Source organism: Aspergillus alliaceus (genome assembly GCF_009176365.1).
Source record: "Aspergillus alliaceus strain CBS 536.65 unplaced genomic scaffold BDW43scaffold_32, whole genome shotgun sequence".
NCBI classification, from domain to species: domain Eukaryota; kingdom Fungi; phylum Ascomycota; class Eurotiomycetes; order Eurotiales; family Aspergillaceae; genus Aspergillus; species Aspergillus alliaceus.
This window is the reverse complement of record NW_022474715.1, coordinates 172,371-186,847: the sequence shown is the minus strand read 5'-3', so window position 1 is coordinate 186,847 and position 14,477 is coordinate 172,371. Positions and strand designations below refer to the sequence as shown.

Below are 14,477 nucleotides of genomic sequence, written 5' to 3'. Positions count from 1 at the left end.
GCAAGTAAATGACTGCAGTAGAAGCTCCTGCGGGACAGACTGCGGGGGAGATGAGGGACAGCCACAAACTATGCAAACAGGCCCGACAATGCAAACATTCCGCATAAAGGTGTGTCCGTGCGCTCCGATTGTGTTTTAGTGCATTTCGATGTAGGCCTTCTTCGGACTTCCATCGCAGGCATTGTTCTTAGTTGCAAGCACTATCTTCGGCACTAATCTTATTAAATCCAAACACGCGAACGCCTTTTACATCTTGCACCAAGCTTCGAACTCCTTTTCAGCCTTCTGCTGACCTAGCCACTCCAGCTTTTCTCGAATTTTTAACTTTCACCAAATGTCTGCCAGCCCATCTCCCTCTGCCGGTGGCGATAGCAAGCCGAATGAACAGGTTCATTTCCGTTTTTGTCGCGAGTGGTAGGCGCTACTCTCCCCTACCCATTCTGCTGATACCAACACTAATCGTTTTTGTTTTAGTTCGAATTTGCTTTATCCGAAAGAAGATCGTGTCAACAACCGTTTGATGTTTACCTGCCGAACCTGCCACGTCGGAGAGCCTGCGATGTCCTATTGCGTGTATCAAAACAAGCTCAACAGCCAAGTCGGAGACACAGCTGGTGTGACTCAGGATGTGGGATCTGATCCTACGGTTTGTCTCCCAGGCTTCTGTGCTCATTGCGGGAGGAGATCACTTGCTTTTCATGCGGCCAGCTCTCTGAGTTGTCTGGATATGATTATGAGTGGCTTCCAGCGCTTTGAAAAAGGGCTCAAATTTGGGTCATGGAGAGATATCAAGTGGACTTGTATTTCCGTGGCTAACATGCTCTGTCTCGTTCTAGCTTCCCCGGTCCAACAAGGTCTGCCCGAGCTGCGGTGAAGCTGAAGCGGTTTTTTTCCAGTCACAACAGCGATCTGCGGAAACTGGAATGGTGAGACTTCTACCCGATTTAAAGCTATCAACGAGTGACTGACACCTACTGTTCAGAAACTTTACTATGTCTGTTGCACATGTGGTAACGTCTTCGTATGATTTGAAAATGTTTTTCGTGTTTCCGATACCCATTATTGGTCCTTTTACAGCATGGTTATGGAGTTACGGCGACGTCAAAATAAAAAAGAGTTTTCAAGGGATATTTCTATTGATACAGAGTAGATACGTAAATGGACGCTTCGCTTTCATAAGGATATTATACATGCATCGGTGCCAACGACAAAATTTTCGACCATTGCTTTCCTCGTAGTTCTGTAGCCACGACTCCTGTAATCCCCGTCAGATACTAGTAATGGAGCTAGTGATGAAAGAATACTGACCGTTCATTCTTGTTCCGATAGGGTCCCCAGACTTGTTCACCAACACACAGGCATTATCGTCGAACTTGACAATGGAACCATCTGGTCTCTGCATTTCTTTCTTCGCCCGGACGACGACTGCATGTCTGATATCTCCACGACGGACTTTGTTTGCAATACCGCTGTTGTTCGTGCTCTCCGGGCCAAAATTCCGTTGTTTCTGAACAACCACAACGATTCGGTCACCTAATACCCATCACATTGATCACCGTTAGAACCGTACCAGTGAAAAATAGGAGAGAGGAAATGAAGCTTACCGACGGTAGCCGGGCGCTTCTTCTTCAAGACATTCACGCACTCGACAACCGCAGCACCAGAGTTGTCGATGCAATTCAGCATCGTCTGACGGATATTTATTAGTTAAAAAAAAGAAAAAAGAAAAGTCCACAGATTTCGCTTTTGGAAACGAACAGAATCGCAAACTCACCTTTAATTGAATCATCTTGATTACACGCCCTAACTGAAGGGGGGGGAACAATCAACGTATTTAAGTAAAGGGTAGACTTATCCGTCCGAAAGGTTTCCAGCACGGCCGGACCGGAAAGGTTTTACCGACCACCGACCCCGGACGGCGGACGGGGCGTTGCAGCAGCGTCCACTCATTTCAGAGTTGCATTTATTTAATTAACTGGGCAACACAGCCGTGTGTGTTGTGCTTGGAGCCTCTTGGATAGTCGCCCACTTTCCCATTCGTGCGCGCTAACTTCCCCTGGGGGCCTTTTTTCCTTTTCATTATGCCTGTTGAACTGGGTCTTTCTTGTCCTATCCAATAATTGTCTCACCCTCTCACACTCTTTTTGAAATTCTACCCCCTCCCTTGTGTCGATAGTATTCCCGCTTTTCTCCTGTTTCTCCTTTGCCATATAGACACATCATTTAGCACCAGCCAATTAAGACCAAATCCTTCACCACACCCCCAACTCTCTTTGTATGGGATTTTTGTGATCTCGCAGATTGACATGCCATCTTCAAAAGCCAGAGACAGTCCCTCTGTCGAGCGGCGCGACCGTCTTACGCTTGCGAAATTGGCCAGCTATGACGATGTCGCGACGGATGCGCTGGTCGACCGGGTACGCCGTCTCACTCAGATAGAGGCTTTTTGGATTGTTTCTAACGTAGTTTACCTCGCAGGCCTATTTCTGGACGAATACCCGCAAAAACCGAACTAAATATATTCCTGTGCGAGGGATACATGACGACGATGTCGCTCGTATTCTCCTTCAAGATGTCATCGTTGCCAAGGACACAGTGAAAGCGGAAACACAGTTGCTATCCATGTCAGGGATGAAAAAGTACCTGGCTAAGCTCCCGAATGACCGTGAGAAGGAATGGTTCCGCCGGCATCTGCGCAAATACATCCAGATGTATCTTCCGGACTCGCCGTTCGAAGTCACTACGACCAATCGCTACACGATAACCGAGCATGAGGCGGCGATCTGTGCCCGGAAATTTATCAAACAGGGCGAAGAGATCAAGTATCTAAGCGGCACACTTGTTCCCATGACCCGTGAAGAAGAGCAGGAATTGGATCTGAAGAGGAAGGATTTTAGCATAGTCATGTCCAGCCGAAGGAAAACACCATCTTTCTTTCTTGGCCCCGCTCGCTTCGCCAATCATGACTGTAACGCCAACGGGCGATTGGTAACACGGGGGTCGGAGGGCATGCAAGTCGTGGCCACTCGAGACATTTACACAGGAGAAGAGATTACCGTTTCATATGGCGATGATTACTTCGGCATCGACAATTGCGAGTGCCTTTGCTTAACATGTGAACGTGTAGTTCGCAATGGGTGGGCGCCTCACGTGGACTCTGAGGGAGAGTCAAGCAAGGCATCCACTCCAGCTTTGAATGATGAAGTGATGTCTAACGACAATTCACTTTCTCCCAGAAATCGCAAGCATCCCTCTGACAGTGATTCTGAGATTTCGCCCTCCAGTACACCCCGGAAGAGGACCAAATTTACACGTCAGAACTCTAAATTACGGTCAGCCGTGTCGCTTGCAGACTTTGCTCCAATGTCAGACAATCCACCGCTATCGACAGAGACTCTAGTTGTGCAACAGGCTACGGAAGCCGCTAGTGTAGCCGAGGATGCCATTGAACCTGCAAAAGGTTCTGCTGTGGAGGTTGCTGTGGTGGTCACCCAAACATCAGCTACTGACTGTGACTCGCCTCCTTCGCTCGAGGCCGACGACTCGCAACTCTTGTCAACGTCAACCACACCTACATCTCTCGGTGATGTTAAGATTAAGGTGGAGGATTTGTTGGAGGCCCCCCTCCCCGAAACGGGGTCTACAACAACGGCTCACCTCGCACTTTCAGCCACAGACCAGCCTCGCGGCGACCGACGTTTACTAGGAAATGATAGCGACGCATTGTCCGAACTGTCGGATTTAGTTGACATGGATGACAAGCTGGCTACTGTCCAAAAGCCGAAGAGATCGAGGGGTTCTTGCTGGAGAAATAGCGTGGTCCCGTCGGTGGAGGAAGAGTCGCACCGTGTTCGGGTTCCTGGAGACTACACCAAAACTTCCAAATTGCTTGCACAAGCCTACGATCGGTGGGTAGACTGTCATACTTGCCATGCCTGGTTTGTACAACAAAATTCATATCTCACTCGGCGAGAGTGTCCCCGTTGTGAGCGCCACTCCATGCTATATGGATTTAGATGGCCGAAGACCGACAAGGAGGGCCCAATGGATGACGAGGAGCGAGTAATGGATCATAGGACTGTCCACAGGTTCTTGTACCCAGAGGAAGAAGCTCGTGTCTCTCGCAAAGACCGTGGAGTCAGTTTCGGCGTCACGCCCACTCCTGAGCTATCTGAGCCTCGAACGGAGACAGAGGACAGTGAGGCGTGCGAAGACCGGCGCAACACCAGAGCGAGCAGAAGACGGACTCGTTCGCTTCGGATGACCATGTAACGACGACGATGGGTAATCAATTCATATGCAGCATTGGATGCTGAACTGGAGTTTCGGGTAACCCTTTCCATCTACTTTCAGTGCAGTTGGCGTTTCATCTATATTGGGTACGGTGCCGTTGATAAGGCTTATTAGGACTTGTTAGACGATTCCATGTAATTTTTTCTTTTCATTTTCGTTTTTATTTTTCCTCTATTATTATCCTTTTACTTTTTGGTTACGATGTACAGATTTGGGTATCTTCTATCAAGTTCTTTCTTTTTATTAATCTTTTTCTTTGTGTTGGTGGTGGTTGGGATTACTGTTAGGACGGAGGGAAAGGAGGGCATGTCACTTATTGGGCATTCTATCGGAATCCCTTGGGTGTATAACAGATATTGAATATTACGAACATTAGACCTACTCGATCAGGTGATACATCCTTCGGCTTCCCCCCCGCAATGGAGAAGCTGGGGAATATTCCTGCACCAATGGCATTCCGCTGCATCTCCGTTTCTCTAGATTTAGTTCCTTCGTATCTTGCAGTTCTGGCGAAAGACCCGAGTATGATTCAATCTCGGTATATCTAACACCGACTCAGATGGGTTGGCAAAAAGATGCCGTGATTGCATATAACAGACCTCGCGAGCATACCTGACGTTCCATATGGGTCAGTTCTGTGAGAAGGCCCGTCTCAATCATGGCACTCATCTATTACCTGCTTACCTTGTGTTTCTCTCTAACACTCTCCATTGCTAGAGCATATGATAATCCTCTCGTCAATCTCGACTATGGTGTGCTCCAAGGCAGATATGATTCGACCTATAATCTCTCCTACTTTCGTAAGATCCCATTTGCAGCTCCGCCAACGGGAGAGAATCGCTTCCGTGCTCCCCAACCTCCTCTAAGAATAAACGATGCTGTGTATGACACCGACCAAGATTTCGACATGTGTCCGCAGCGTACTGTTAACGGTTCTGAGGACTGCCTCTACCTCGGTCTGTTCTCACGGCCATGGGATGTACGCTCTGCAGTTTCCGTCAGAAGACCAGTCCTAGTGGTATTTTATGGCGGTGGCTTCATTCAAGGAAGTGCATCCTTTACCTTGCCACCGCCGTCCTATCCCGTCCTCAATGTGAGCAATGTGAATGACTACGTGGTCATCTATCCTAACTACCGTGTGAACGCATTCGGCTTTCTATCGGGCAAAGCAATTAAGGAATCCCCAACGTCAGATCTAAACCCGGGGCTTCTTGACCAGCAATTTGTGCTAAAGTGGGTTCAAAAGTATATCCATCACTTCGCCGGTGATCCTCACAATGTCACTATTTGGGGACAATCTGCCGGAGGAGGTTCAGTACTAGCTCAAGTGCTGGCGAACGGTCGAGGGAAACAGCCAAAGCTTTTCTCAAAAGCGCTAGCAAGCTCACCCTTCTGGTCGAAAACCTATGCCTATGACTCCCCGGAAGCAGAAGCTGTCTACGACCACTTAACCAACCTGACCGGCTGTGCAAACTCCTCAGACACCCTCGCCTGTCTCAAAACGATCGATGTCCAGACCATACGGGATGCGAGCCTGGTCATCAGTAAAAGCCACCAATGGACAACAAGCACCTTTACCTGGGGCCCGGTTATCGATGGCGACTTCCTCTTCGACACACTCACCGAAGCGGTTACCAGCCACTCGCTCCAGACAGAGTTTATCTTTGGGATGTACAACACTCACGAAGGGGAGAATTTCGTGCCAACTGACTTGCGCTCGCTAAATATTACAGATGGCTTCAATTTTTCTACGGCCAACTTCCACCAATGGCTCGTTGGGTTTTTGCCCGGTCTGTCTCCCGAGCAAATACAGCTTGTCGAGTCGAAGTATTACCCGCCTACAGGGGAGATAGAGACTATTGATCTAGACAATTCAATGTATGTACGCGCAGGACTTGTCTATAGAGATGCTGTACTCGCCTGTCCGTCGTATTGGATAGCGTCCGCGGCTGCGAGTGCTGGGTATGTGGGTGAATATACTATCTCGCCTGCGCAGCATGCGAGTGATACCATTTATGTATGCCGTCTCTTCATTATTGGGAATTTCTATTTGGGTCTGGGTCTTGCTGACAGTGGTTTTAGTGGAACCGTGTCAACTCTGTTCAGCAGACCAACGAATTGGTGTATAAAGGCTACGCTGGGGCCTTCGCTAGTTTCTTTCAAACGGGGGATCCTAATGCGCATAAGGTAACGAATGCTTCGCAGCCAGGGGTGCCGATGCTTCGGAGTAGTGAAGATGAATTTGTTGTTACTGAGACTGGGTTCGAAAGGGCAGGGGTAGAGTTGCTGCGGGAGAGGTGCGACTTCTGGAAGTCGGTGGGAGAAAAGGTTCCCGTTTAAGATAGCTTCTGTATGTCCATGTAGGGTGTATGGTACAGTACATTGAGATAAAGTCTCAGTGGCTAACGAGCGTGATTGCGTGAGTCGAATTTCGTGTCTATACTTTTGAAATATATTGTACAATATTATACATTTCTTGCTTGAAACCGTCCTGTATATAGTATTTACTGTGTGTATTTCCGAATGTCCCCATGTCCTAACGCCGGTCCTTGTACGTAAAAATTTCGATTGTGTCCGTGCGGCACATCCCTTAGATCAATGCTTGTCCTCTGAACATACCATCACGGACCTCCTTGACAACGTCCTTTCGGTCCTTCTTTCCGACTAGTACGATACCGCGACCACGCTTATTCATCCGACCGAGACGTCCTAGACGGTGAATAAAATCGATAGTCGTGTGCGGGACATGATATAGGATGACTGTCTTGACGGGTAGGGTGTCGATGCCTCGCGATGCCAAATCGGTAGTAACGAGAACCTTGGTATTAGGTAGCCGGCGGGTATTTGCAGCTTTGTTGGATCTCTCGGGCAGTTCAAAGGGAATAGCGTCTTCCTGACGCCTCTTCTTTTGAGCTAACATGATTTGCTCTGGGCTTGGTGGAGGTGCTGTCTCGGTGAATTCCGCAAGGATCTCTTCTTGTTTCCGGGCACTGGAGTCCCGAGAAAGAGACTGAGCGTCAATCCCCTTTGACTGTAAGAATTGGGCCACCTCGTCGGCTTCCTCGCGCTCATTGACGAACACGAGAATCTTCTTGATGTTCGGTCCAACGTAAGATTCAAATGGGTCTGCGGGCTCTGAATCACCGGCCTTTCCAATCGACCAGATCACATCGGCGCAAGCCAAGCTTCGGTTTCCTCGGTAGGGTTCCTTCTGGATGTCCACCACTCCCAGCTGTACTCGACGTGGAATGGCATGCAGATTGGGCGTAGTCAATCTTTTGATGTCCGGATAACGCTTGCGTAGCAGATTGTCGAGACTGCGAGGAATCGTAGCCGAGCACAGAATGAGTTTGCGGAGTGACGGTGCTACCTTATCGATGACTTCGGTGGTTGTCGGCAAGAAGGATCGGTCCAGAAGCGAGTCAGCCTCATCAAGAACCAAGTGGCTGACCCGACTCAGCACATATGGTTCCGTCTTTGCGATGGACGCAAGCAAGTGAGGAGTAGACACAAGGATGTCAATACCATCTGGGTTAAAGAGGGTGCTCTTAATCCGGCGAGGAGTCAGGTTAGATGATATCATGCCTGACCGATATTTGATCGTGTGAGAAAGAGCCTTCACTTTAGCACCGACTTGCGCTACCAACTCGGAGGTTGGCACCAGAATGATGACTCTAGGTCTGCCGGCATTGGACAGCGGAGGCTCCTCAGGTTCAATATCGAAAGCCTTGTTTTTCAATTTCTCCTCCTTTTCCTTCGCTTTTTGTTCCGCCTCCCTCTTCTCATTCTCTTTATCCTCTGCCTCTAAGCGCTTAACAGCATCAACTAAAGGAACCAAGTACGCCAGTGTCTTTCCCGAGCCCGTCTCTGCAGCCAGAAGGTACTGATCGTATTGAGGCTGATCATCAGCTCCGAACTTTCGTTTTGGATCCGTTGATTCTTCCATGAGCTTAGGAATTGCAAGACGCTGTATTGGGGTGGGCGTGACATCGACCAAACCGGGAAGAGCTTGAGAGAAGATCGAGTGGCGAACAACTGGTAGGATTGGGAACTGATCAAAACTCGTAATGTCGGCAAGCTTATGCTTGATCGCAGTCCTGCGACCATAAGTGATAGGAGCCAGTGTAGTCTGCATCTTGAGCGCTTTGTATAGTGGGCTCTCGCTTTTCCGCAGCTTATCTGCCGACGGCTCTCCCGAGCGTCTCAATGCGGCTTGAGACCGTTGTCGAGGTTCACCACGAACGCGAGCTTCAGTCTGATTCATTCCCGCCCATGGTCCAGACCTTTCCTTACCTGAGCGCTTCTGGTTGATTGACGGCTTGGCGACATCAGGAGACAAGGCCATCCGGGCAGCTCTCCGACGAAGACGAGCTGTGGCCATGGAGCGCGCGACCTGCGATACGCTCGAAGGAAGGAGATTGGGGGTCCGGCTTCGGCAGAGAAGACATACCGGGGGAGGAACCACCAGGGACATCCTACCTAGCTGATTCATGATGGGTGAGGAGAAGGTGAGAGAAAGGTGAGAGAAAAGATGATGAAATCTCCGCTTCCCAAGAAATTCCTTGGATAAGAAAATCAAGGAAAGAAGCTCAGGGCACCTGCTGATCCCGCGCTAGGCCCAGGTGGGCTTAGAGCGATCGGAGCCGCACCCAGGGCCCCAGGCGTCAAGGCCACCAATACGCTCAGGCGGCGAGACCGAAACAAGTGTTGCTATGGAGACTCCCGCCAGCGAATGTCAACATGGAACATACCCTCCACCATCGCCATCCAGGTCTCCATGTCTATCTTCTCTTAGTACTTAACAAAGTCTATTTACCTTTTCATCCTTCGATCCCTCGACTTTATTTCTCTTCTACGGTCCGGTGGTGGATGGTGTATTTTTTTTTCATTCTCTCCCTCGCCCTTGTAGTTCCATTTTCATTTGTTGCGCTTTCTATTCCCATCGGACTTCGTTCTATATCCCTTCGTTATCGCATACTATCCCTCCATTACACAGGAATAAAGGGTGCCAAACCTAACGAATCGGCAATTTTTTTTGAAAGGTCTCCCTGTTTTTTTGTCACGCATAGTCCAACCTTGTTATGATTCTTACGAACAGATCAAGTCCTCCACTACTAAACTTCGTTATTTGATTTCAAGCGATTTTTCTTATCAGCTTCCGTTGTTGTTGTTTATCAGAATCAGGTAAGGCGCGTCATTCCAGCAAGGGACATCGGAGATTCTTATGTTTTCTCCTTGCTATGCGATGAGGAAACGGGCCTCGCTGACATCTTAACGTCAAGCGTTCCTCTCTCCCAGGCTAGTCTTTGGCAGTATCACAACAGAAAAAGAAAAATTACCCTGCAAGATGGGAAGTGGTGCTGGTCAACGGCCACTTTCGGAAGTGAGCCCAATGGCTCAAAGACGAAACTCTCCTATCTGGAACCAAACCACTAAAGTATGTGTTTACCACGTCGCGTAACCTGGCAACAGAGCTGACGATAGTCGCGTAGACGATGAGGAATAGCAATGACGCCTATGAGGCCAAGTCCTCACCGCGTCTGTTTTGGCAAGGACGTGAATCTGGATCTCCATTTGCGAAAAGCCAGGAAAATCAGGCTCCTTATGATCCAGCCTCACCTTTTACCAAATCGAAGCGACCATCTATCGAAAATTTGAAGCGGCAATCGCGAGTCAAGAACAGCAACATGCTTCGTGACTATAACCAGGAGTACGACCCAGCAAATATCTATGTCCCGCACAGGCCCTTAGCAACAGTTCGGTCACCACAGAAGGAAACGCACACCGTGCAAGCATCGCAACAGCCCAGCAGGCAGGAGACTGGCCCTGTAGGCCCACGACCGCCATCACCCAGCAAGGAACAGGTACCTCCAGCAAAGTCCTCGCTGTCCCGCGCAAGCCGTTTTGGCATTAAGGACATGGGATTTGATCCAGAGAGTGAGATCTGGTCTGATCCGGACAACCGACACGCAAAAAGTGTCACATTCGATGCCGCTCCCCCACAAGTTAACGAGTACGAAATGACAACGCCAGACCCATCCTCAGTGGCCTCCGGTTCTCGCGAAGGGAGCTATGAAACGGATGAGGATGAGTTCCCCGATATTAGTTTCGACCGCGAGTCGTCAACAGATCGTGAGGATAGCTTTGATGCTTCGCTTGAGGACCTCGAGAAGACACCTGTTGTCCTACCGGAGGACTGGCGTTACATGAGTCCAGCCAATGCGAATGACGATTTGGTAAAAGAAGACGAGGACCCCTTCACCGAAGATGAGGAAAGCCACAATGACGATCAACGGCCTTCATCATCTCGACAAGAGCCCTCCGAGAAACACTCCCGCGTTGAATCCCTAGATTCAAATGGGGAGCCTCGCCCCCTTCCTCCTCTCCCAGGTCGCACCTCATTTTCTCCACATGCTCCATCCCCCGGTAAGCTGGCTGCTGCATTTGAGCTAGGAAGTGGTGGCCAGCGGGTTCTGCCATCCCCTCCTGGACCGGCTTCCTACAGCAAGTCAGAGATTACCGATTTTGGTCATTCCACAATGCCACTGGAGGACCGGTTGCGTTTGATGATGATTCAAGGAAATGGACAGGAGAGTGCTGAAGCCGAACATGGAGGCACAGAAAAACTGTCGACGCATGATGATGACGATCAAGGGGAAACAGCGAATCACCCGAAGCAACCAGAGCAGCATGACACTCAAACTGTAGCAGAGACCCTGGGAGATACGTCGGAGGCTTTTTCCCCTCCTCATATCTCCAGGGACTCAATCCTGCGTGACCTGAGGAGGAGCGAAAGCTTCTTAGATGACTCGTTTGACGAGGCTTCTGAGATCCCTTCTAGCCCTCATTCTTACATGAATTATGACCCCGATATTCCAATTCCGTCCCTTGAAAATGATGATATAATGCTTGACGACGGTGATGACTATTACGATGATACCACTAGCGTGGTAATCAAAGAAGAAGAGCACGACAACGACCTCTACGAAATACCCGACTATTACGGAACAATCCAGTCGAAGGATTCGTCAATGAAGAGCTTGAAGGATAAGCAGACTGTCGATGAAGATGGGCTATCTTCCAGCAACAATATGGAAGACGATTTGACGGAGAAGGGCAGCCCTCGAATCTCTGAAGGCCAGGCGACCCCAATCCCCGCGGATCGCAACGAAGAGGCTTTGAGCGATCAGGGACCCAACGAGACCCAGGAAGAACAGGGACATGCCCCTGCTCCTAAAATGACAAGTATCAAAGAGGCCTTGCAGCGTCCAACAACCCCTGAGCGTCACGAGCAAATTTCGGAGCCCTCAACCCCAGACTCTGTAATTCGCCATCCTGTTGACGAAGCCAGTGACAGAGGGAGCCCGGTGGCCGAAAGTGTCCCTGACCCTATTGCAACAGTCAAAGCCCCAGGTGGTCTCAAGACACGACCCTCGTTGACTCCAGCTGATTTAGAGTCTATGGCTGCCACTCGCCGCAGAATTAGCGGACAACACCCTCCGCATATGCCCATCCTCACCAAGCAGCATTCTCATGAATCTGACAAATCTGAGAAATCCACCCCTGCTGATTCCACTCCGCCCCAACCCAAAAAGGAAGTTTCCCAACGACAAAGCAGTCTCATGCAACTAGATATCCCGTTTAGCATCCAGGAAGAAAGCCTCGGCTTCGGTCTAGACAAGGAGTTTGACCGAGTCATTGAAAACCAAAAGGTTGCGTTTCAGTTATCCCTTTCCCAATTGTACTCTCGTACCGGGCCCATCACACATATGCAGGAGTCCCTTGTTAATCAGATAGAGCCAATTGCTAACAACCCAATCCCTAAACAGAGAGGTTACCTCATGAGACACAATACGAAAGTCATTATTGCAAGCAGTCGCAATGAAGATGAGCCCACCACTGCTTTTGAAGGCGCCCCTACAGACTCCCGTGGACCCAAATCCGTTGCGCCGACACCCCGCAAGGCAAGCCAGCAAACTTGGACCACCGTGCCTTGGAACGGGCAGACTCGCCGCGCAAGCATTAGACAAGCGAGCGGTATCCGCAAAAAGCCCGTTCCTGGACCCGTGCCGCCTCTTCCAGGCCAGCAGAGCAACGTTCAAGAAACCCCAGCAACAATCGAAGAAGCTGAGCCAGCTTTGAATGGGGCCCTTGAGGAAGGCGAGGAGCGAGGTCGTCTATTCGTGAAGGTTGTTGGAATGAAGTACCTGGACTTGCCGCTTCCACGAGGTAAGTTGTTATTCTTGTAATGTGCAGAAGCGACAATAGCCAACGCAGACTTTAGGCGAGAGATCATACTTCTCACTCACTCTTGACAACGGTCTCCACTGTGTTACTACGGCTTGGCTGGAACTCGGAAAGACGGCCCCAATCGGGCAGGAATTCGAACTTATCGTGCAGAACGACCTAGAATTCCAGTTGACTTTGCAGATGAAGGTGGATGACGACAAGTTCAGGGTTCAAGAACCTCCTCCTACGGCATCTCCCACACGGCAGAAAGCGTCTACCTTCAGCAGGGTGTTTGCTTCCCCTCGCAAGCGAAAAGAATTGGATATGAAACAGCAATTGGCCTCCCAACAACAGAAGAGTAAAGATGTCAACGCAGGTGTCTGGGACCGCCTCAGGACTCTCATTGCTCACGACGGTAGTTTTGCTCGTGCATATGTGGCACTCAGTGATCATGAAAAATATGCCTTTGGCCGTCCTTACACGGTTGATATAGCCTGCTTCAATGAATGGGCCGTGGAGGACCAGCCAAGCAGTGTCAAGAGCAAGAAGAGCACCTCCAGTGCCACGTCACAACGGCGACCTCCTTACAAGATCGGCAAGTTGGAGTTGCAGCTGCTATTTGTACCAAAGCCAAAGGGTGCGAATGATGAAGATATGCCAAAGAGCATGAACGCATGCCTTCGTGAAATGCGTGAAGCCGAAAGTGTTTCATTCCGTAGCTGGGAAGGCTTCCTGTCTCAGCAAGGTGGTGACTGCCCCGTAAGTGCTCGACACCCCAGTTTTTTCTCCGCATTAATTCACTAACTTATCTGCATTAGTACTGGCGGCGCCGCTTCTTCAAGCTTCAAGGTTCCAAATTGACCGCGTACCATGAGACAACACGTCAGCCTCGTGCGACCATTAACCTATCAAAGGCTGTCAAGCTCATCGATGATCGGTCATCCCTAACTCAAAAGGAGACGACAACAAGGGGAGGGAAACGGCGCAAATCTGCCTTTGCCGAGGAGGAAGAGGGTTACATGTTTGTGGAAGAAGGATTCCGGATCCGCTTTGGCAACGGTGAATTGATCGACTTCTATGCGGATAGTGCCGCGGACAAGGATGGCTGGATGAAAGTCCTGGCCGACGCTGTTGGCAAGGGATCTTCCGGAAGCAGTCAAGTTAAGCAGTGGACCGAGCTCGTACTCAAGCGTGAGCGTAGCATGAAGACGAGGCGGGAAACCACTGATCGGCGCTTGGATGGGCCTCTTCCTCCTCCACCTGTCAAGAAAGATGTTCCGCCTCCACCGACATCCACGCCGGCGCCGGCAGCCGCACCGCCACGGGCTAAACATCGCTACACTCAGTCTCAGCCCGAAGTTCGCAGTGCGGATACTCGGCGTCAGAAAGCGCGCTCTTTGATCTTCTAGAAACAGAAAACATCCCCAACAGGTTGGATTGCTTTGGTTTGCGTGACAGACCCCTTTGTTTCTCTTCTTTTCTTTCTTTTTCTTTTTTGTCTCTTGTGCGCTTGACTTTTGTCATATAGGCCCTGTCTTCTCAGTTTATTCATTTGTTTTGTTTACATTTCTCGCGGTGTTGGTGTACAACTGGTGTATTGACTTCCCTCTGTGTTTCCTCTTGTCCAAAGTCCTTTCCACCAGCACCGAGCGTTGTGTTCCATTCTGTCGTACATTAATGATACATAGCGTCTTTCTTTTCTCCGTCAATAATTTAGTTTGTTCTTTTTTTTTTGTTCATCGTGTCTTGTACCAGAGGTTATATGTAGTCGCCCTTTTATCTGGTTAAAACTATAGCCGTAACCACCTAGACCCGTGTCGCATGAATAAAAGTTATTCTCATAGTTGTTCTATATCACATTTAAATTTCAAGACTACGGCTCTACGACCTTTGTGACACTTGTAAAGAGACTTGCATATATGGCTCATCCAGTTGAAAGTTCATGTCATGGTTTT

At 49.6% G+C, this 14,477-nt stretch overlaps 5 protein-coding genes across 5 annotated transcripts; 3 read left to right on the top strand and 2 right to left on the bottom strand.

The window, feature by feature from the left end:
• Window positions 1-178: 178 nt before the first annotated feature.
• On the top strand, window positions 179-1,147 carry BDW43DRAFT_281603 (DNA-directed RNA polymerase II core subunit RPB9). Its single transcript, XM_032042523.1, has 4 exons — window positions 179-414; window positions 475-646; window positions 837-926; window positions 983-1,147. The coding sequence occupies exons 1-4, from the start codon at window positions 335-337 to the stop codon at window positions 1,025-1,027; spliced, it is 387 nt and encodes a 128-aa protein (XP_031898610.1). The 5' UTR covers window positions 179-334; the 3' UTR covers window positions 1,028-1,147.
• On the bottom strand, window positions 1,115-1,871 carry BDW43DRAFT_281599 (mitochondrial 54S ribosomal protein uL14m). The gene is made up of 3 exons (XM_032042522.1): window positions 1,605-1,871; window positions 1,309-1,533; window positions 1,115-1,255 (listed from the first exon to the last, which is right to left on the bottom strand). The coding sequence occupies exons 1-3, from the start codon at window positions 1,684-1,686 to the stop codon at window positions 1,185-1,187; spliced, it is 378 nt and encodes a 125-aa protein (XP_031898609.1). The 5' UTR covers window positions 1,687-1,871; the 3' UTR covers window positions 1,115-1,184.
• Window positions 1,872-1,917: 46 nt separating this feature from the next.
• BDW43DRAFT_281596 (SET domain-containing protein) lies at window positions 1,918-4,709 on the top strand. The gene is made up of 2 exons (XM_032042521.1): window positions 1,918-2,417; window positions 2,479-4,709. Exons 1-2 carry the CDS (start codon window positions 2,307-2,309, stop codon window positions 4,270-4,272), a joined length of 1,905 nt encoding a protein of 634 aa, XP_031898608.1. The 5' UTR covers window positions 1,918-2,306; the 3' UTR covers window positions 4,273-4,709.
• Window positions 4,710-6,751: 2,042 nt separating this feature from the next.
• mrh4 (ATP-dependent RNA helicase MRH4) lies at window positions 6,752-8,824 on the bottom strand. The gene has a single exon (XM_032038213.1). It carries the CDS (start codon window positions 8,783-8,785, stop codon window positions 6,884-6,886), a length of 1,902 nt encoding a protein of 633 aa, XP_031898607.1. The 5' UTR covers window positions 8,786-8,824; the 3' UTR covers window positions 6,752-6,883.
• A 229-nt stretch (window positions 8,825-9,053) lies between these two features.
• On the top strand, window positions 9,054-14,364 carry bud4 (putative GTP binding protein (Bud4)). Its single transcript, XM_032042520.1, has 5 exons — window positions 9,054-9,477; window positions 9,576-9,730; window positions 9,786-12,522; window positions 12,578-13,281; window positions 13,341-14,364. Exons 2-5 carry the CDS (start codon window positions 9,641-9,643, stop codon window positions 13,929-13,931), a joined length of 4,122 nt encoding a protein of 1,373 aa, XP_031898606.1. The 5' UTR covers window positions 9,054-9,477; window positions 9,576-9,640; the 3' UTR covers window positions 13,932-14,364.
• The last annotated feature ends 113 nt before the right edge of the window (window positions 14,365-14,477 follow it).